General features: G+C 42.6%; 2 protein-coding genes and 1 non-coding gene across 9 annotated transcripts in view; 2 read left to right on the top strand and 1 right to left on the bottom strand.

Moving 5' to 3' along the window:
- The first annotated feature begins 2,308 nt into the window (after positions 1 to 2,308).
- On the top strand, positions 2,309 to 7,021 carry rps15 (ribosomal protein S15). The gene is made up of 4 exons (XM_072244164.1): positions 2,309 to 2,385; positions 2,900 to 2,988; positions 4,623 to 4,857; positions 6,865 to 7,021. The coding sequence occupies exons 1-4, from the start codon at positions 2,383 to 2,385 to the stop codon at positions 6,976 to 6,978; spliced, it is 441 nt and encodes a 146-aa protein (XP_072100265.1). The 5' UTR covers positions 2,309 to 2,382; the 3' UTR covers positions 6,979 to 7,021.
- LOC140188429 (small nucleolar RNA SNORA13) lies at positions 6,304 to 6,434 on the top strand. Its single transcript, XR_011883312.1, has one exon. It is a non-coding gene; the product is annotated as a small nucleolar RNA SNORA13 (small nucleolar RNA).
- An 881-nt stretch (positions 7,022 to 7,902) lies between the features above and the next one.
- LOC140188119 (gap junction beta-5 protein-like) overlaps positions 7,903 to 22,106 on the bottom strand; it is a 50,811-nt gene continuing 36,607 nt past the window's right edge. For 6 of the 7 annotated variants that reach the window (XM_072244087.1, XM_072244088.1, XM_072244084.1 and 3 more), the window contains one exon: positions 7,903 to 9,039. In XM_072244087.1, the coding sequence (XP_072100188.1) occupies positions 8,425 to 9,039 (615 nt within the window). In that variant the 3' untranslated portion in view covers positions 7,903 to 8,424. Of the gene's footprint in view, positions 9,040 to 16,547; positions 16,633 to 22,106 lie in introns of those variants that run through there. The other variant, XM_072244083.1, reaches the window with a different exon arrangement.

The raw sequence follows: 22,106 nt of genomic DNA, 5'->3' as shown, positions 1-22,106 counted from the left end.
CAATGATGTCTTGAGGTTACAGGACATTCTCAGAGGGGCTGGTGAGCAGCCAGAGGTTGAGGCCTATATTTGTTAACACCTGCCTTACTTAGTATGTATATTCCCTGGACAGTGCCCTTATTGATTGGGCACAGCCAAAAACCCTCAGTAAACTGCACACTCTGTCTTAAGTACCTGAGTCTTGCTTCCCTCTCCCTTCATTGCTTCACCTCATACACTGGTAATGTAAATCGGCTCTCCATTTGTGGGCAAGGGTAGATCAGTTATCGACCCTGATGCCTCTGTGTCCACTAACAAATCACATTGCCGGCCCCCTTATTAAACTTTTGTGTACACCCATGGGTGACTAGTACCAGCAATGGAGCTTGCTGCCAATGGTGTGTCTAACTTGGATGCTGTCCCTACTAGTTTATAATCCAGTCAGCTGTCAAATCGGACGGTCTGCCGTAGTCTCTGTTTGCTTTGGTGAGTGACTCTCATACCTCCCTCCCTTTTTAGGACACTGCCCCCAGCTATGGTTTGGCGGGGGGGGGGGCACAGCTGTTACATATGGTCTCCATTCTGCATCCATTGCCCTTGTTCCTTGCTAGATTCCCTAGCTGTTTGCACACAAGACAAGTTCCCTGTGTCTTTGCAACAGCTACATCCACTTTACAACTTCTCTATCTACCTGGCCCATGATAGTATGTTGCTTGAAATTCCAGCATCTGCAGATTTCCTCATGTTATGGTATTGTGGGGCAGGTTCTTCAAGTCTAAACATTCTGGTGGGCTGAGCTTAGTCCGTCCTTCAACATTTTTGAGAAGACTGGAACATCCCTCCCTGGATTGTCCAGCCCTGAATGTTTTTCATACGCTCAATGTTTATGCTCTGGGAGGCTGTCTGAACCACCATCATTATTATTCCCCAATTACTCTCATCTCCCCAAATGTTGTGAATAAATTAAAACTGAGTCACATGGAAGCTGTAGCTGGGAAATTTAAAAAAATCTTTATTCACACAGCAAACCTTCAGGAGGGTCCAAGACAATCTCACTCTCCTGGCGTATGTTTAATACCTCTTCAACACAACAAAAAAATAAATGATTAAAGACAGATTCAGTTGTTATAATCACCTACTTAACTGTAACATTTTGGATACAGTCAGGTAAATTTATAGAAGTACGTATTTACAATGTTATCCCAACTAGCAAAACCTTTGAATATTCAATACTGATATCCATTCCAAAAGCCAGACACCCAAAATATATACCCTTTTGTTACAGTGTTGAGGGATGGCTCCATTAATATACAACTAAGCAGACGGTTAGGTGACAAAATGCTCCTCCACTGGGCATAAAATGGCAGGGATACACTTTTAAGAAAGTGCTAATAACAGGAATGCTCATCTATTGTCTTTCTCCTAAGTAGTTTCAATGGGACAGAATCAGGACGCTGTGTATAAATTTTATTTCTTGAAGTCTACTTCTTTTTAAAATTGTAACTCGTAATTATGCTACCCATGATATCCAGAATGATTTATAACACACGGGAAAAGGGAGAAGTTGCTGTTGGGCAAGTCCACATCCGACACTTTGGACTGGTTTAAAGACCCCCTGTTCATAGCTCCGAATCTGCATGTTCTGTAGAGAGTAAGGACGAGGGATTCTTGAATTACCTCAGAGTAAATGAGATCATGCTGCAGCTATGTTAAATTTTGGTCAGACTGCACTGTGATATTGAGTGCTGTTCACGTTGCCACATTATGGGAAGGACATGGAAAAGGTGGGGAAGAGGTTTACAAGGATGCTACTTAGATTAGAGGGTTTTAGTTAAAACAGGGGTTCCCAACCCTTTTGTTTACGCCATGGAGCCTTACTATTAACCAAGGGGTCCGTAGTTGGGAACCCCCCCCCCAGAGCCAAAAGGAAAGATTGTACAAACTTGGGTTGTTCTCCTGAGAATGTCGGAGGCCAATAGGATACCTAATAGAATTTTTTTAAATTATGAGAGGCGTCCATAGAGGACACAGTCAGAATTCTTTGCCCAGAGTAGAAATGTCAAACACCAGAGGATATGCTTTTAAGATTGTTGGGGAGGGGCAATTTTAAGGAGACATGAGGGGTATGTGCCATATCGGCTAGTTAGTGGAGTTTGAGAGGGTTTTAGACAGACACGTGGATATGGATGCTACAGAGGAGAAAACCATTTTAGTACAAACTGCTCTTAAGAGCATCATGGGTTGAAAGGCCCGAATTGTACAGTTGCCTCATTAATATAATCAGACACCTCAAGCACGCATGCGCATTGACTATACCGCCCCTCCCCCAGCCCGGGCTGGAAGTTCCGCGATATTTGCCGGAGCGGAAGTGAGGCAAATCCTTTTCATCGAAAGCGGGTGACGATGGTAGGTGTTCGGAGTCGGTGGTGCGGCGGCAGTCGGCTGTAATCCGTAGCCATCCCGGTGTAGAGTAGCTACAGGGCCGTTAGGTTATCGATGATGTCGCTGATCAGAGCTAGAACTATCATATCTGATTATTATTTTTTTGAAAATACGGTTTAGGATGGAGGGGTAATGGGTAGGCCCCGGATCGACCCAGTGTGCGGCAGTACCCTCGCAAGCGCTGGGAGGGTTTATGGTTGAAAATTCCTAGTGCTCCAACACTTTATGCCAGAGCCTAACTTGGAGCTGGCGAGAGGCTCATGAAGACGCCTCGTTTGAGTTTGCAAAGCTAGTGAGGCGAGGACTTGTTAGTGGCCCTCAGTTAAAATGGAGGCTTTGTTAGAACTAATTTTTCAATGCAACATCTTGGACTTCTGGAAAGGTAATCTGCTCGACCAGGGCACTTCGAAGCGCCATGTCTTAGTCTGTGTCTATGATTTATGTAATGTATTTTACATGTAATTTATTTTAAATCTAGGCGGACCCAGTAGAGCAGAAAAAGAAAAGGACCTTCAGGAAATTCACCTATCGAGGTGTGGATCTGGACCAGCTACTTGATATGTCCTAGTAAGTTTCATTATGCATTTGTACATTTATTAGCCTTGCCATGTGCTGTAGTGTTTTATAACTCGCTGCATTATGCAGATGATCATCCTTTAGTCTTGCCAGGTTTTTTATTTTCATGTCCAATTGCAGTTTAATGTCTATAATTTGTTGACATCATGCAAGCCAAGTGATAACCATTTTTCGAGATTAAAAATTGAAGCCTTTCTTCCCCCCTCCCAATTCTAATGTTTCCTGATATTTTGCAGTATTTTAAAGAGCAGGATTAGGGCACTTGGCCCATCGAGTCTGCTCCGTCATTTCATCATGGCTGTTCCATTTCCCTCTCAACCCCAATCTCCTGTCTTCTCCCTGTATCCTTTAATTCTCTGACAAATCAGGAGCCTTAATACAGACTTGGCCTCCATGCATTCACCACTGACTAAAGAAATAACCCCACATCTCCATTCTAAAAGGATGCCCCTCTCTTGAGGCTGTGTCCTCTGGTCTTGAACTCTAAATTACAAAAGTTAGTAATTTTTGGACAGAAAAGTTGGTTGGATCTTGTGTATTTGAACTCTGCTAAATGTCGTCTTTAAATTATAACATCACATGTACTGGGATACAGTGGAAAACTTGTCTTGCATGCTGTTCATATAGAGCAATTCATTATAATAATGCATTGAGGTAGTAAAAGGTACACAACTGGACTCATTTGCTTATCAAACTGATCCTTGAGGATAGAGGTTCAAAAAGCCCTAACCATCTTTCCTGTGCTGACTGTTTGCATTACATCTGCATTGTTAGTTATACAATGAGTAGTGAGCTCAGATTTGAAATTGCTGAAGATCGTGCAGTGTTCAGGGAAAAAAACAGCACAAAGGGAAAATTGTACAAGTCCAGACCTGGGTGGAACAAAATTGGGGTATTGATGTTATCTGCCATCTTGTTTAGCTTTCAGGCTAGACTAAGATAAAGGCAGTACAAACTGGTTACACGTGGTGTATCCCTCCTGAAAAAGACAGGATGGAGGTAGAATAAGGCCAAGAGAATAACCATTTGCTTATTTAAAGCAACACGTTTTTGAAGATGACTTGTGAAAGCTACATTGATATCTCATTCATGTCTGGGGTTTGAACCCACTACATGGTCTGTATTGAATCCTGCCATGTGGTCCTGGTTCTGTGTTGAAGTGGGCTCTAACCCAATAGGCCATGCTGATCCAGTACCACAAATCAGTAACCAGAACAAATGAATGCATTTGCACCTTCCACTAAACAGTATCATTAATTATGTATAGCAGGGAAATAGCCCCTTAGGCTTAGCACATTCTGAGCTAATCCCATTTGCCCCTGGCCCATATCCCTCTAAATCAAGGGATCCCAACTGTTATGCCATGGGCCCCTGCCAATAATTGAGGTCTGTTGACCCCAGGTTGGGAGCCCATGCATAACTAAACACTTCTTAGACTCTGCTTGTCCCAGTGTTGTTTTTAAACTTTGTAGTTGTATCTTCCTTTACTACATTTTGTAGGGAAAACCTTTGCCCTTCAGATGCCCTTTTACTCTACCAAATGCTATGTGACATAAAATTAAACATCCAGAGTGTCATTTTTTAGTCAGTTGTAATATGAAATTCAACATGTTTTTGGCTTTCAGTGAACAGTTGATGCAATTGTATTGTGCTCGACAGCGGAGGCGTGTGAACAGGGGTCTGCGCCGTAAGCAGCAATCCCTCCTGAAGAGGCTGCGCAAGGCCAAAAAGGAAGCTCCACCTATGGAGAAACCAGAAGTTGTTAAGACACATCTTCGTGACATGGTTATCCTTCCAGAGATGGTTGGCAGCATGGTTGGTGTATACAATGGCAAAACGTTTAACCAGGTTGAAATCAAGGTAATGCAGATGCTCGAGTTCAGTTATATAGCATTACTTGTCTGGTGTTTCAGACAAGTTGGTGTAATCTTGGTTTGAGTTGGAATGGCAAATTGATGTTGTGCAGTACTTAATAGCATTCTGGTTATCTGTAGCAGTACCAGAGTTAAGTTGTGACTTTAAGCATTGCTAATCATGCATTATGTAATTTAACCAGTTAAACAACATTATTCACATTCTCCCCCACCCCAAATCTTGGACGATGGCTCAGTAATAAAAATGAATTGGTTGCTGCATTCCATGGGGCACGAAAGGTTATTCTGCCTGGAAGTTCATGCGAACTCTCACTAGTGCAATTCCATCAGTCCAGTCCTATCTCACTGAGGCGATTTCTTTTAAACCTTACTCTTGTGTGCACTGAAATATTCCTCTTAATGTGCTTCAGTCTCGGTAAACCAATGCTTTGATCGTCCACGTTCATTTGCAGAGCTGCACCAGACAGGTCGTACTCAGGAGCCTGGGAAATATCTTGTATCTTCTGCATGTTGGCCAGTTTCCTCTTTCTGTGCCTTTTGGCCCTAACCTTGGACCTCCCACTGCTAGTTTCAGAATCACAAGGATGTGACAGCAATATGGGTTTTAATTGCAAAATACCTCAACTGTTTTTAGTCTTAACTGGGGAAGGGATCTAAAATGTTGAAGTTAAATTTGAGGTGGTGACATTTAACTTGCAGCACATTTAAAATGTAATTCTTTTTCCATTAACCCCATTTTAAACCAGCGTTAAGTGTTGATCTCTTGCATCAAACTGAGTTCAACAAAGGGTTCTCACTGGAGTGATGGAGGATGAGAGGTGACCTGATAGAGGTGTATAAGATGATGAGGGGCATTGATGTGTGGATAGTCAGAGGCTTTTTCCCAGGTCTGAGATGGTTGCCACAAGAGGATACGGGTTTAAGGTGCTGGGGAGTAGGTACAGAGGAGATGTCGGGTGTAAGTTTTTTACGCAGAGTGGTGAGTGTGTGGCTGTCGGCAACAGTGGTGGAGGCGGATACGATGGGGTCTCTTAAGAGACTTTTTGTGTCTTTTTGGGTGCATGGAGCTTAGAAAAATAGAGGGCTGTGGGTAGGTCTAAGAGCGAGTAGGGACTGCTAAGGTAGGGACATGTTCAGCCTGTATTGTGCTGTAGGTTCTTCTGTTTCTATGATGGTAGAGCAATCTAAATTCTAACAACTTGTGCAGCTGGATGCTAGTCTAAAGGAATTTTTTAGTTCTCCCACCATTCCGTCTACAAGGATACATCAAATATCAATTAATCCCTCACTCTGACCTGTCCTGATCTTTATAGAAAAATATATTGCATTAAACTGTTTAAAATATTGGCTAACTTTGCTTTCATTAAATGCTAAAAGTATGTATGAAGGCTGTTGCAGGGACTGCTTTGTAGTAAAAGCAGGAGATGAGTGCTGCCTTTGTGTTGCCCACTTAATTCTCAATAGATAAGTGTGGTGTCAGAAAAGGCATACAGTAACTTCAGCTGTTCCAGCTTATTCTGTCGCTGTCATGCTTCAGTTTATTGTGATTTGGCTGAAACACATTTAATTGTGATGTTTAAGCACTTTGTAGATTCAGAGATTTTTGCTTGTGGTAATCTCAGTATGAAGGTGTGAAACTTGTATGAATTTCATTAGATTTCAGTAATGTTTGATACCTACACAGAACATTGCCTGCAAATAGCAAGTTCTGTTTAATGGCATCCTGGGGTGTCAGTGAAGGGTAGCGTTTATCAGGGAGGAATCTTTGCATTCGGATACAGTTTACAACATATTTTGAGCTACACAAGTTATTGAGTAAAGAAAAACCTTCGTGCAAAAAAAAATCCATATCCTCATTACTATCTAGATGCTAAACTTATCTGACTATTAAGAATTGTTACTCCAGTTGCATTTTTGTGTTCTCCATCATTTGGGAAGTTGCCTGTGCAATTTGATTTACTCAGTTCATAGTTGATTTTATTTTTCCTTTCAGCCTGAAATGATTGGTCATTACCTTGGAGAGTTCTCCATCACCTACAAACCAGTCAAGCACGGCAGACCTGGTATTGGTGCCACTCACTCCTCCAGATTCATCCCTCTGAAGTAGTGAAGTAGTGTGGAAATATGTGTAAATAAAACTCATTCCAGAACATCTTGATTGTCTTTTTTTTCAAACCGTTTTCAATTTCCAGAATAACATGGTGGATTGGCACAACTTTGTTTGAACATGTTTAGTGCATGTGATTTAAATATTTGCTTGATTTAAATGTTTTTAAACCTTTGAGGCAATTAATCTTGTATTTAATTAAATTGTTCGCAACTCATGCACATCACATGTGCCCCAAGAATAGAGATTAGCCTTACTTATCGTGTACAGCAAAACATGGTGAAATGTGTTGCATCATATCAGCACATACCCACAACCCACTAACAGTAGCCATTTGTCTTCAGAATGTGGCAACTGGAAGAAAACCACTCAGTCAGGTGGAGAATGTGCAGACTCCTTGCAGGCAGCAGTGGGAATTGGCTGTTTCCTGCTGATCATTGTGGGAAACAGTGATCATTTGCTGTTGCTGTAAACTCTCCATCTTTGCTGATATGATGGAAACATACTTTCAAAATGCATCATGAATGATTAGGTAGCTCAGCACTCACATTACTAATTAATAAAAGTTAAGTGACCACCTGAGTATGTGGGTGGAAATGTAACCAAATGGAAAGGGGAGTGTGGTGCTTGGGTGTTAATGGTGGTAAAGGTATGGTGAGTTGTGGATGAAAGACAATTGTCCTTGATCTTAATTTGTTCCACAGCACCACCTAATGGTGCTGGTTATTTGCATGACAGTCTTGTTAAATTTGAATCCCCTTGTAAACGGGATTGGCTATTTAGTATATCTAAAACAGCAATGAAATTCTGTTCTCAGTTCAGTTTAGCATACTGCAAAGGAAGTGTCTTTGGCAAAAAACATTGTTCTACAGATGTTTAATTCAAAACCTGGGTTCAGTCTGCGTAAAAGCACGCACCACATCCTGAACATTGCTTGAAATCCATCTCAAACAAATGGGGCTCTAACTTGGAACCACTCGTCAGCACAAAGCACTTTGTGCAACCTGGATGCTCTTTCCCGTGAGTTCCCCAGCCATTTTCTGCCAAAGACCTCCACCAGTGTCTCACAAATCTCTCTCCGCCCAGCTTTCTCTAGAACCTTCATCCAATTGCACTAGCCTGACTGGCTAACAATATTCTTGAGTTAAAACATCACAGCCCCTTTATCTGAAACCCAAACATGCTACAGAAAGCTACTAAATGAAATCAGAGTATTACACGTCATTGACAGCATCAAGATTTACAAGGAAGATGTCTGAATGGGAATGCAGAAAATATACTATATTGTCGCCAAACAATTGATACTAGCGCGTAGAGTCATCACAGCGCTATTTGATTCTGCGCTTCCTGCTCCCTGGATTACAAATCGATCGTAAATATTAAAAATTTAAATTATAAGTAGAAAAAAAAGGAAAGTAAGGTAGTGCAAAAAAAAGAATAGTGATACTAAACCTGTATTTTGGTGATACTTTTTGCGCGCTTTTTTGCTAATGTGAATATTTCAATCATACATATCAATATGCAAACCAAGGAACACATGTACATAAACATTGAAAAGGCATTTTTCTGTCTATTTCCAAGCATAGTGCAGACCACAGTTGGCTCACAGGGAAATCTGTCGCATTTAAAGGCAGATTTCCTTGATAAACCAGGGTAGATCGCATGCCATAGGACGAGGAACATTCCTTCAGTAAGTACTCTGGAAAGCATACTCAAACAATTGCTGTCCACTTGACCAGAGTTATGGTACTGCCTCAGGTTCTTGCTGCAGCTTACCGCGATCAACAGTGTGGTAACGAATATTGTTTGTAGCGCAAAGAAGATAAATGGCGTTAGAACAGAAAACTCGTTGTAACATTCTTGACGACAGCCCACTTGGGTAGAATTACAGAACAGATCGTGCAAGTCGTCTTTCCAAATGGTTTCTGCGGTGACAATCATAGCGAAGAGTCGAACGACAAATAACGTGGCCAGACCATTTCTACCGAGAAAGGACACAGGCGGTTGACTGCCGCTTAAGAACGTCGGGATCGTTTCCATGTCCAGATCCATCTGAGTTTGCTGAAAGGAAATAAATACAATTTCTTTAGCACTGGTACAATCCCATGTACTCTGCTGCACAGGTGTTTTCCTCCAGACACACAGTTAAATCCGTTTAAGGACAAATAAAGACAGGTAGTAGCAACTGCGCAGAGAGAGAATGTTTCAAAACATTGGCCTGAAGCTTCCTGAGATTTATTTCCAATGGTTTCCTGAGTTGTGTTTCCAATGGAAAAAAACCTAATTTTCATGGCTTTTACACCCTGTGTGTTTATGTCTATACCTTAGAACTTGAAACTTGAACTAATACATATACAGGACACGAGGAATTCTGCAGATGCTGGAAATTCAAGCAACACACATCAAAGTTGCCGGTGAACGCAGCAGGCCAGGCAGCATCTCTAGGAAGAGGTACAGTCGACGTTTCAGGCCGAGACCCTTCGTCAGGGCTAACTGAAGGAAGAGCTAGTAAGAGATTTGAAAGTTGGAGGGGGAGGGGGAGATCCAAAGTGATAGGAGAAGACAGGAGGGGGAGGGATGGAGCCAAAAGCTGGACAGGTGATAGGCAAAAGGGATATGAGAGGATCATGGGATAGGAGGCCCAGGGAGAAGGAAAAGGGGGGGGGAGGGGGCCAGAGGATGGGCAAGGGGTGTAGTCAGAGGGACAGAGGGAGAAAAAGGAGAGAGAGAGAAAGAATGTGTGTATATAAATAAATAACGGATGGGGTATGGGGGGAGGTGGGGCATTAACGGAAGTTAGAGAAGTCAATGTTCATGCCATCAGGTTGGAGGCTACCCAGACGGAATATAAGGTGTTGTTCCTCCAACCTGAGTGTGGCTTCATCTTTACAGTAGGGGAGGCCGTGGATAGACATATCAGAATGGGAATGGGATGTGGAATTAAAATGTGTGGCCACTGGGAGATCCTGCTTTCTCTGGCAGACAGAGCGTAGGTGTTCAGCAAAACGATCTCCCAGTCTGCGTCGGGTCTCGCCAATATATAGAAGGCCACATCGGGAGCACCGGACGCAGTATATCACCCCAGCCGACTCACAGGTGAAGTGTTGCCTCACCTGGAAGGACTGTCTGGGGCCCTGAATGGTGGTAAGGGAGGAAGTGTAAGGGCATGTGTAGCACTTGTTCTGCTTACATATACAGGATGATCTTTTGTGTATTTAATTTGATTCTGTCCACGTAACATGTAGAAACTAGGTTCAAACTCAACGCAGGACTTTCTTAAGGACCACACACTTCAGTCTCCAATTGTCCATTCACTGATCCTACCTTCAGCCTTTCTCTTTGCATTCAGTCACGCATTGTGAACAAATTCTCACCTCCGAAAGTGTCACCGTGGCTTCACACACCCCACCTCTGTCAATAGCAGCAGCTCATTGACTGTTTATATCCCTCCATTGAGACCGCGTAACTTGCCGAATTTCTCCGGTATTTTGTGTGTGTTGCATAAAGGTAGTCATCTGAAAAACCACCTGACCCATGTGCAAGATAGCATGAGGTCAATAAGATCATAGAATCACTAAAGCTTCTACATCCTTTCTGTAATGAGGTGAGCAGAAGGGAACACAATATTCCAAGTGTGGTTTAACCAGAGTTTTATAGAGCTGCAGTATTACCTCACGGCTCTTGAACTAAACCCCAATTAATGAAGGTTAACAACCATACACCTTCTTAACCACCTCATCAACGTGTGCAGCAACTGTGAAGGATTTATGGAGTCATGGTCCTCCTTACTGCTAAGAATCCTGCCATCAACCCTATATTCTGCCTTCAAATTCCCCCTTCCAAAGTGAATCACTTCATACTTCTCTGGGTTCAACTCTGTCTGCCACTCCTTAGCCAGCTCAAAATCCTGTCAATATCCGATTGTGGCCTACAGCAAGCTTCTACACTCTCCACAACTCCGTCAACCTTCGTATCATCTGCAGGCTTAGTAACCCACCCTCCTGCTTCCTCATCCAGGTCATTGGTAAAAATCACCAAGAGCAGGGCTCCCAGATCAGAACACCACTGGTCATTGACCTCTAGGCAGAGAGTTCAATGTATGACCCAAAGGTTACAAAGGGAGAATGTGCTCCCATTCATGAGCATTGGCACCAGTATTGAGGAAAGTGAAAGCTGTTCTGCAGGAACAAACATCACCTGAATCAGAATGGACTAGTGTTCTTGTCAAACTTAGAAACATAGAAAATAAGTGCAGGAGTAGGCCATTCAACCCTTCGAGCCTGCACTGCCATTCAATATGATCATGGCTGAACTCAGAACCCTGTACCTGCCTTCTCTCCATACCCGCTGATCCCTTTAGCCACAAGGGCCATATCTAACTCCCTCTTAAATATAGCCAATGAACTGGCCTCAACTGTTTCCTGTGGCAGAGAATTCCACAGATTCACCACTCTCTGTGTGAAGAAGTTTTTCCTCATCTTGGTCCTAAAAGGCTTCCCCTTTATCCTTAAACTGTGATCCCTTGTTCTGGACTTCCCCAACATCGGGAACAATCTTCCTGCATCTAGCCTGTCCAATCCCTTTAGGATTTTATACGTTTCAATAAGATCCCCCCTCAATCTTCTAAATTCCAGCGAGTATAAGCCTAGTAGATCCAGTCTTTCATCATATGAAAGTCCTGCCATCCCAGGAATCAATCTGGTGAACCTTCTTTGTACTCCCTCTATGACAAGAATGTCTTTCCTCAGATTAGGGGACCAAAACTGCACACAATACTCCAGGTGTGGTCTCACCAAGGCCTTGTACAACTGCAGTAGTACCTCCCTGCTCCTGTACTCGAATCCTCTTGCTATGAATGCCAGCATACCATTTGCCTTTTTCACCGCCTGCTGTACCTGCATGCCCACTTTCAATGACTGGTGTATAAGGACACCCAGGTCTCGTTGCACCTCCCCTTTTCCTAATCGGCCACCATTCAGATAATAATCTGTTTTCCTGTTTTTGCCACCAAAGTGGATAACCTCACATTTATCCACATTAAATTGTATCTGCCATGAATTTGCCCACTCACCTAACCTATCCAAGTCACCCTGCATCCTCTTAGCATCCTCCTCACAGCTAACACTGCTGCCCAGCCTTGTGTCATCCGCATACTTGGAGATGCTGCATTTAATTCCCTCATCCAAGTCATTAATATATATTGTAAACAACTGGGGTCCCAGCACTGAGCCTTGCGGTACCCCACTAGTCACTGCCTGCCATTCTGAAAGGGTCCCGTTTATTCCCACCCTTTGCTTTCTGTCTCCCAACCAATTCTCTATCCACATCAATACCATACCCCCAATACCGTGTGCTTTAAGTTTGCACACTAATCTCCTGTGTGGGACCTTGTCAAAAGCCTTTTGAAAATCCAAATATACCACATCCACTGGTTCTCCCCTATCCACTCTACTAGTTACATCCTCAAAAAATTCTATGAGATTCGTCAGACATGATTTTCTTTTCACAAATCCATGCTGACTTTGTCTGATAATTTCACTGCTTTCCAAATGTGCTTTTAACCATTAACTGGAACTGTAAATAGAACTAAACAGGTGATGAGAATCCAGGTAAGAGCAAAATGTAGAAAGTTAAAGGGAAAGGTCATAGGTGAAGGTAGCAACATGGGGAATGAGAACAGGAATGTGTGAGGAAGGGGTGGGCAGAGCACGTCAGAGTGAATATATAGAAACGTGGTAAAAAGTCATGAACGCAATCTTGTAAGGAGACAAATCAAAGCTTCATCTAAACTTAGTTACCTTGATAGTTTATTTGTAAAGTGAAAAATGTTGAGGAAAAAATATTCCAGGATACTTAATAGAGGGGAGGGGAAGTCCTGGTAATAAAAGGTGAAATATAGGCAGTGAAGAAATCTTAGCTTGTTAAATGAAGAAATAGAACAACTTGGATGGAGCTAAGAGCTAGTAACAAAAATATTAGTTTAAAAATTATTGGAGAAATTAACTGGGCAAAAGCCTATAAATTCCCTGGGCCTGATGATTGCCACCCCAGGGGTTTGAAGGAGGTGCCTATGGAGATAATAGATGCATTTCCAAAAGTCAAAAATGTAACATAATGTAATCCCTTTATTTAAGAAAGGAATGAGAGAGTGGAAAAAAAGAACTTTCGACTTGTTATTCTGACGTCAGAAACAGGGAAAATACTAAAATCTGTTATTAACCAAGTGGTAATAGGGCACTTAAAAAATAACAACAGGACTTGGCAGAGCCAACAGTAATTTACAGAGAATACAGGAGAGTACAGCACAAAAGCAGGCCCTTCAGCCCACAATGTTGTGCCAATCTAATTAAACTAGTAATTTAAATGCCTAACTAAATGAATCATTTCTGCCTACTCAATACCCATACCCCTCCATTCACTACACATTCATATGCCCATCTACCAGCTCTATCTTATTTGCCTCCTCTAACCATCTCTGGCAGCACGTTCCAGGCCGCCACTCTCAGTTAAAAAAAAACCTTGCCCTGCACATCTCCTTTCAACTTAACCCATTCTCACCCTATTTAAGGAAATTAGAGACACTTTCTCAAGGTCTTATAAAGCACGGGCGAGGCCTCACTTGGAGCATTGTGAGCAGTTTTGGGCCCCTTATCTTAGAAGGGATGTGCCGAAACTGGAGAGAGTTCAGAGAAGTTTCGCAAAAATGATTCTGGCATAGAAAGGCTTGTTATATGAATACTGTTGGATGGCTCTGGGCCTCTGCTCACTGGAATTCTGGAGACTGACCTCATTGAAACCTATTGAATGTTGAAAGGCATCTAAAGAATGGATGTGGAGAGAATGTGTCCTATGGTGGGGAGAGTCTAAGACCAGAGGACAGCCTCAGAAGAGAGGAGTGTCCTTTTAGAATGAAGATGAGGAGGAATTTCTTTAGCCGGAGGGTGGTGAATCTGTGGAATTCTTTGCCGCAGGTGGCTGTGGAGGCCAAGTCATTGGATATATTTAAGGCAGAGGTTGATAGATTCTTGATTAATCAGGGAAAAAAGGGATATGGGGAGAAGGCAGGAGATTGGGGCTGAGAGGGAAAATGGATCAACCATGGTGAAATGGCGGAGCAGACGTGATGGACGAAATGGCCTAATACTGCTCCTGTATCTCATGGTCTTATCTCATAAACTTCTATTTATGAAAAGTAAATCATGTTTGATATATCTTATACAGTGCTTGGAGAATTTTGAGCCGTATACTGTAAATAAGTCTGTGATTGTGAAATATTTGATAAGGTGTCTCGCAAGAGGTTATGTAACAACATGGAATTGAAGTAGGTTTGCACAATATGCTAGTATGTATTGAGGTTTGGTTAACAAAGAGAAAACAGAGTACTTGAATAATTTTCCACTTGGGAAGCTGTGATAAGTGGGGCGCTGGGCCCCAGCTGTTCAAAACCTACATCAATGATTCGGATGAAAGAACCATGTGTAAATTGTCAGGAGGATGCACAGAATTCATGGAGATAGAGCCATGCTAATTAAATGGGCTCCAGTGGGGGAGGGGGGGAAATGTGAAGTCATCCTCCTTTGGTAGGTGGGAATGGCAAAGTAGGATCAACAATTTGCTGGAGGATCTCAGCGGACTGAGATGCTGCTTGACTCCCAGCAGGTTGTTTGTTGTATCTGATTCCAGCGTTGGCAGTCCCTTGTTTCTCCTTGCAAAGCAGGATATTGAATCAGAATCAGGTTTAACATCACTGGCGTATGCCGTGAAATTTAACTTCGGGGCCCCAGTACAATGCAGTACATGATAATAGGAAAAAAACCCCTGAGAATTACAGTAATTATATATATATTAAATAGTTACATTAAGTAATTAGTGCAAAAATAAGTAGTGAGGGATTGTTCATGGGTTCAATGTCCATTCAGAAACTGGATGGCAGAGGGGAAGAAGCTGTTTCTGAATCATTAGTGGATTGATTAGGATCAATGTAGGTCACTGATTACACGGATGATAGGTGAGCAGGGCCTAGTGCAGGTTGACAGCAGCAGCAGCCTGCCTTGGGTTCTGCTGGTGTTCAGCAAGAATGCATAGTCTAGGGAAAAAAGCCAGAGAAAAGGAAGGAATTGGTGATCTGAATGGAAGTTACGGTGGGAAGAAGTTTAAAAATGGCTTGGTGTTAGATTTTCTATGCATCTTACGCTGGATTTCCAAAAGCCTGGCAAGAGAAGTGCAGGAGAGGGTCAAAGGAGCTGGTGCTGAGATACAACTGAGAGTTACCAGAGGTGGTGGCAGGGGGAGGGGGTGAGTGGTGGAGGGGTGGGAGTGGAGCCCATGTTCCAAAAGGAGGCAGACAGTTCTAGCAAAGGAGGAGGCCATGGATAGAACAATGGGAGGGACTATGCAAGGAAAAATGCAGAGTGGCACTGGTGTGCATCGGGTGGAGGGCAAGTATGGGCCAAAGTCCTCCAAATTAGGTATAATGTGAAGTTATGAACATTCTGGTCATAACATGGCGCCATCGGTTCTTAGCAAATTTGCATTCCCCCTTCGGAGGCCATAGACATAACGAGACCCTGCTTAAACTGATATTTGAACCCAAGTTAATTGCAACTGAGTTGTGGACCAGAGAGTCAAAATTGTGGAAAAATAATATAGATCTTTAGTTTTAACAGCAGCAATTTGCAATATCATTAGGCATATTCATTTCCAGTGGGAAATGCAGTATAAACTTCAGGGGTACTATTTATACTTTGTTAGAAACATGATCCTATCTTCTAATATTTGTGTTGAGAACCAGTTGTCCTTTCTTGGCCACCATTCTCCAGCCAGGTGCTGGGGGAGGGAGGGGTGTGGTGAGGCATAGACAGGGAAATCTGAGCACCTTCAGTCCCTCTTACTCCAGGGGAGCTGCAGGGGCAGTACTGATCCACCCTGAGAATAGTTTTGACATGTTGCCCCTCAATGGTGGGAGTGTGGAGTGACACTCCTCCCTCAACCTCTCCTATCAACCCTTTGCAGGCTGCCTATCCCACCCACCACTGACTTATGGTTGGTGGCTGCTTACTTGCCTTTGGCTGCTTTCCCATTCCAACCCAGTTGCTCTATTTCTGCCTCTCTCTCTCTCTCTCTCTGTCTGTCTCTCTCCTTGTCTTTTAGTGCCAGAACTATAGGATTTTGTGTGTGTGAGTGAGAGAGAGAGAGAGAAAGATAGAACGAAAGATAGATAGATTGATCGATCGATCGCAGGACCAAAATACTTGCAGCAGAGGTTTGATATTGTGAAAGTGTTTTTGAAAGATTAAAGTTAGTGGGAACGGATGGTCCTGGAAAGATGTCACAAACCACCTCCAGGAAGCAAAAGAAAAACTTTTATCTAAATCACAATGCAACACATCGAAAATCTGAATTGGAAATGGCCAGTGGACACCTACGCCTCAGCTGAATATCATTTCAGACTCTGGCTAGTCTTTTCAAGGAGGCCAATCCTGGAAAATAATTGGCCGGAGGTGAGTTACTGTGGTGTATAAAATAAAGAGTACAGCTTGTACATAGAGTTCATTAAAGATTCAACTTACCTTTCCCATTCAAGAGGAGCAGAGTTCTCGTTTTTATCAAAACCCAGATCCGACAGGTTGTCCAGTTACCTGTTCTATTCAATGGTAAAGTAGTACTGGCAGAGCAAAAGAAGAAAGTAAAACCTGAAGTAACAGGGTTGGGCTCGGCAGTGGGACTTTTGATCCCAGCTGCTGGGAAAGGAGAACTATTTAAACACTTGTTAAAAAGAAACTGAATGTGTGAATTGAAGCAATGTTAAGAAGATATTTAAGAATTAAAAAAAAACTTCAAACTATGTCGGCAAAAATACTGAGAAAACTTTTCTATTTGGTTGTTTTCAAAATGATAAACAACCATTAAGGCTTTCTGATCGTTGTTGGTTATATCTAAGCACCAGATACCCGATTTAGATATCATTTCCTTATCTCCCAGCTTTCCGAGTTCTTGCTCGCAAGTTCCAGTAAACTAAAGCAATAAACAAAGGGAACAATTTAGTGGACTAATAAATATATGTATATCAGAAATCATAGGTTTTATGGTGATAAGTCAGGCAAGTTATGGGAAATTGCCTACAGATATACTTAAGTTTGGAGTTGTAATCACAACAGTAAATATTTAGGTATCAACTTAAAAATAGAAAGAGGGAAATACCCAAATACAGGAGGGTCTGCAGATGCTGGAAATCTTGGAAAAATGCACACACCATGTGCTGGAGGAACTCAGCAGGTAAGGCAGCATCTATGGACCGAAATAAACAGTTGATGTTTCAGGCTAAGACCCTTCATCAGGATTGGAAAAGAAGGGGGCAGAAGCTAGAATAAGGAAGTAGGGGGAAGGGAAGGAGTACAAGCTGGCAGGTGATAGGTGAGGGGGAAGTAGGTGGGTGGGGAAGCGGGGATGAATTAAGACGCCGGGAGGTGATAGTTGGAAGAGGTAAAGGGCTGAAGAAGAAGGAGAGGACATTGAACCACGGAAAAAAAGGGAAGGAGGAGGGTTACCAGTGGGCGATGAGCAGGTAAGGAGAAGAGAAGGGGGTACTGGAATGGGGAAAAAGGAAAGAGAGAAAGGGTGGGTGGAGAAATTACCAGAAGTTAGAGAAATAGATGTTCATGCCATCAGGTTGGAGGCTACCCAGGCAGAATATAGAGTGTTGCTCCTCCATTCTGAGTGTGGCATTATCATGGCAGAAGATGAGACCATGGACAGGTATGTCAGAATGAGAATGGGGAATCAAATTGAAATGATTGGCTGCTGGGAAAATCAGCCCTTTGTAGCAGATAAAATGAACCATTCAGTAGACCAATAATCAGATACACAGTACTGTGCAAAAGACTTAGGAACATATATATATCTAAGATAAATATTATTTCTGTTCTTGGCTATTTTAAATCTAACTATTTGATATACATATATATACTTACTGTAATTGATTTACTTATTTTTTTTTCTTTCTATGTTTTTCATGTATTGCATGGTACTGCTGCTGCTAAGTTAACAAATTTCATGACACATGCTGGTGATAATAAACCTGATTCTGATAGGCATTAGTACAGAGCATGTAAATGGAATAAAAATTAGCCATTTGAGGCAGCAGAACTTATTACAAGGCAAGGACAAATGGAAGTTAACATTACTTTCTGAGGCCCCTGCTCTTTGTGATTTCTACAAACATAAACGGTGTTGGTGAGGAAGTGGAAGGGTGGGTTAATAAGTTTGCAGATAACTTGAAGGTTGGTGGTGTTGTGGCTAATGTAGAAGGTTGCAAATGGAGTTCAATCCGGAGAAGTGTGAAGTGATACACTTTGGAAGGTCAAACCAAAGGCAGCATACCTGGCAGTGTGGGGAAAAAGGGTAATCTTGGGGTCCAAGTTCAGAGAGCCCTGAAAGTTGCCATGGAAGCTGATAAGGTAGTTAAGAATGTGCATGGTGTGTTAGCCTTCATGCCCTGCTGAGTTCCTCCAGCATTTTGTGTTGTGTTGCTTCGGATTTCCAGAATCTGCAGTTTTTCTCATGTTTTCTATAAAACTCTAGTCAGATCACACCTAGCGTATTGTGTTCAGTTCCGGTAACCTCACTGTGGGAAGGATGTGGAAGCTTCAGGGAGGGGTGCAGAAAAGATTTACCAGGACGCTGCATAGATCAGAGAACATGGTTTATGAGGAAAGTTTCAGTGAGCAATGGTTTTCTCTTTGGAATGAAGGAGGGTGAGAGGTGCCTTGATAGAGGTGTATAAAATGATAAGAATACCATGAGCCCTGCCGGACCTTGGATTGTCTACCTCCGAGGTTTCTAGAGCACCTGCATTTGTTCATTGTTGTTCTAACTGGAGTTGTTAAGCACTTGTGCTTTCAGTTCAATCTTGTCAAGTTTATTTGAACTGGCACGGGTTTTCAGCATACTGATTATATGAAGTGGACTCCTGATTAGTGCTTATCACGGGGTCCTTGTTTTGAGAATGATTTGCCTCATGGTGTCACTCGGTCAAGCCACCGATGTTCTGTTGGAATTCTTATGTATAAATCCTTGTTTCTGTCTCTACGTGGGAGTCTGTTGTTCCTCCGCACCTGAGTCATTGCCAGTGCACACCGTAACAAAAGGGCACAGAGAGAGAGAGAGAGGTCAGCCAGCAGCAACTAATATGAGAGGAACATTCTTTTAAGGTGATTGGAGGAAAATACGAGTGGGGAGATGTCAGCGGCAAGTTTATTTACACTGAAAGTGGTAAGTGCACAGAATGCAGTGTGGGGGTGGTGGTAGAGGTAGATCACTAGGGGTACTTTAGCAACTCTTAGAATGGCACTTGGGTGATAGAAAACTGGGAGCGGGGTGGGGTTATGGGCTATGTGGGAGAGAAGGGCTAGACTGATGTTGGAGTATGTTAAAAGATCAGTGCAACATGATGGGCCAAAGTGTCTGTATTGTGCTGTACTGTTCTATGTTCTTTCAGCTTAAATTAAAATGAATTATTCATAATTTACACTTCTGCAAAATAAACAATAAAATAAATATAATGACACTAGTACAATATTATGAGAGAATAAGAAGTTTCCTTTTATGTTAATTCAGTCCTTTAAAGCAGCTCCCTGATATAAAATTGGCTCAATGGCCCATACCAAATTGTGAGTATCAGTTGATTATGCATGCGTAGAATGTTAGGGATCTGCTGCTCCTTTCATCTCTTCATTTCTCTTTCCTCAAGCTCCCATTCCCTTTTTTCCACCCCTCCCCCAACTCCACATTTGCTATTACAACTGTGGCTTAAATAAGATATGCTTCTTTGGTTATAAAAGTGACATACCAAAATTGTAAAAGATACTGTTCAGTCTTGGGAGTATTAAGGCTTAACTACATTCGGTTCAGTAATTTTCTTTTGGAGAAATGGGTACTGAGTGGTGGGATGGGGTGGAGAAATGGAGGTATTTAAGGTAGCCTGGTTAAATCCTTCCTCAAGCCCATAGTCCATGTTGTTGCTTCCGAGAGTGTTGAGGATTTGCACCCTTTTAACACCCACCTAATTTGGTGAGCTGATTGACATGCTCCACCTTTCAAAATGGTGAGGACAAACCATTTGGCGTTGAGATATGGAACTTGAATTAATGCGACCTGCACAAAGACTGCAATATGTCAAAGAGTAACACATAAAAAGCTGGAGGGTCTCAGCAACCAGGCAGCACCTATGGAGGAGAATAAACAGTCAAAGTTTCGGGCTAAGACGCTTCATTAGGACCCTTCATAAATCCAAGAGATCTTTTGCTAATCCTTGAAAGTTATCAACAACTAATTGAAAAGCAGTTGGGTTTATAAGCTAATTGACAGGGCCAAGAAACAAAATCGTAAACCTTAGCTTGAGCATGTTTTGATGCTTTTAGGAGGGAAAGAACATCATCATTTCTCTGCCTGTTGTGTCAAAGGTAAAACAATATTGGCATAGGTTCAATGGGAGTGCGTGCGATTCAGTCACCTATTCTATCAGCTCGAATTCACTCTAATCTGGTCTTTTCTGGGATGTGAGTGTGGTTATTAAGCAAATTATTTATTACCCATCCCTAATTAACCTTTGGAACGTGACGATGTGCTGTTACTTTGAGCTACTGCAGTCCTTCTGTTAACTACCATAGTCTTGATGCGTACAGAACTCGAGAAAGGAAATTTTCTGAGCTGAAGTAGCCGGTTGCAGACCTACACAAATTCAGTTTCAAGGGCATACATACCCAGGGTATAGATACTATGAAGATGATCATTTTGCAACAATATTATACATTGCATGCATCTTGTTCTTCTTGGGCCCTTAGCTCCCTGTGGAGCATAGGCCATTGATGATGTCCTGTCTCTATCATCCAAAGTCGATGGTATTATTGGAATTCATCAATGTATCTCTAATCCATTGTATCTATTGTACAGTTGATTACATAGAACATAGAACATAGAATAGTACAGCACAGTACAGGCCCTTTGGCCCACAATGTTGTGCCAACCCTCAAACCCTGCCTCCCATATAAGCCCCCACCCTTAAATTCCTCCATATACCTGTCTAGTAGTCTCTTAAACTTCCCTAGTGTATCTGCCTCCACCACTGACTCAGGCAGTGCATTCCACGCACCAACCACTCTCTGAGTAAAAAACCTTCCTCTAATATCCCCCGTGAACTTCCCACCCCTTACCTTAAAGCCATGTCCTCTTGTATTGAGCAGTGGTGCCTTGGGGAAGAGGCGCTGGCTATCTACTCTATCTATTCCTCTTATTATCTTGTACACCTCTATCATGTCTCCTCTCATCCTCCTTCTCTCCAAAGAGTAAAGCCCTAGCTCCCTCAATCTCTGATCATAATGCATACTCTTTAAACCAGGCAGCATCCTGGTAAATCTCCTCTGTACCCTTTCCAATGCTTCCACATCCTTCCTATAGTGAGGCAACCAGAACTGGACACAGTACTCCAAGTGTGGCCTAACTAGAGTTTTATAGAGCTGCATCATTACATCGCGGCTCAAACTCTATCCCTCAACTTATGAAAGCTAACACCCCATAAGCTTTCTTAACTAGCCTATCCACCTGTGAGGCAACTTTCAGGGATCTGTGAACATGTACCCCCAGATCCCTCTGCTCCTCCACACTAGCAAGTATCTTGCCATTTACTTTGTAGTCTGCCTTGGAGTTTGTCCTTCCAAAGTGTACCACCTCGCACTTCTCTGGGTTGAACTCCATCTGCCACTTCTCAGCCCACTTCTGCATCCTATCAATGTCTCTCTGCAATCTTTGACAATCCTCTACACTATCTACAACACCACCAACCTTTGTGTCGTCTGCAAACTTGCCAACCCACCCTTCTACCTCCACATCCAGGTCGTTAATAAAAATCACGAAAAGTAGAGGTCCCAGAACAGATCCTTGTGGGACACCACTAGTCATAATCCTCCAATCTGAATGTACTCCCTCCACCACCACCCACTGCCTTCTGCAGGCAAGCCAATTCTGAATCCACCTGGCCAAACTTCCCTGGATCCCAAGCCTTCTCACTTTCTGAATAAGCCTACTGTGTGGAACCTTGTCAAATGCCTTACTAAAATCCATATAGATCACAT

Source organism: Mobula birostris, chromosome 26 (assembly GCF_030028105.1).
Source record: "Mobula birostris isolate sMobBir1 chromosome 26, sMobBir1.hap1, whole genome shotgun sequence".
Taxonomy (NCBI): Eukaryota; Metazoa; Chordata; class Chondrichthyes; order Myliobatiformes; family Myliobatidae; genus Mobula; species Mobula birostris.
The sequence above is the reverse complement of the archived record's forward strand: the minus strand, read 5'-3'. Positions and strand labels throughout refer to the sequence as shown.

Coding starts and splice junctions, on each gene's coding strand:
- rps15 (XM_072244164.1), top strand. Junction 2,989..4,622: donor CAGCTACTTGATATGTCCTA/GTAAGTTTCATT, acceptor TTTGGCTTTCAG/TGAACAGTTGATGCAATTGT. Junction 4,858..6,864: donor TTAACCAGGTTGAAATCAAG/GTAATGCAGATG, acceptor TTTTCCTTTCAG/CCTGAAATGATTGGTCATTA.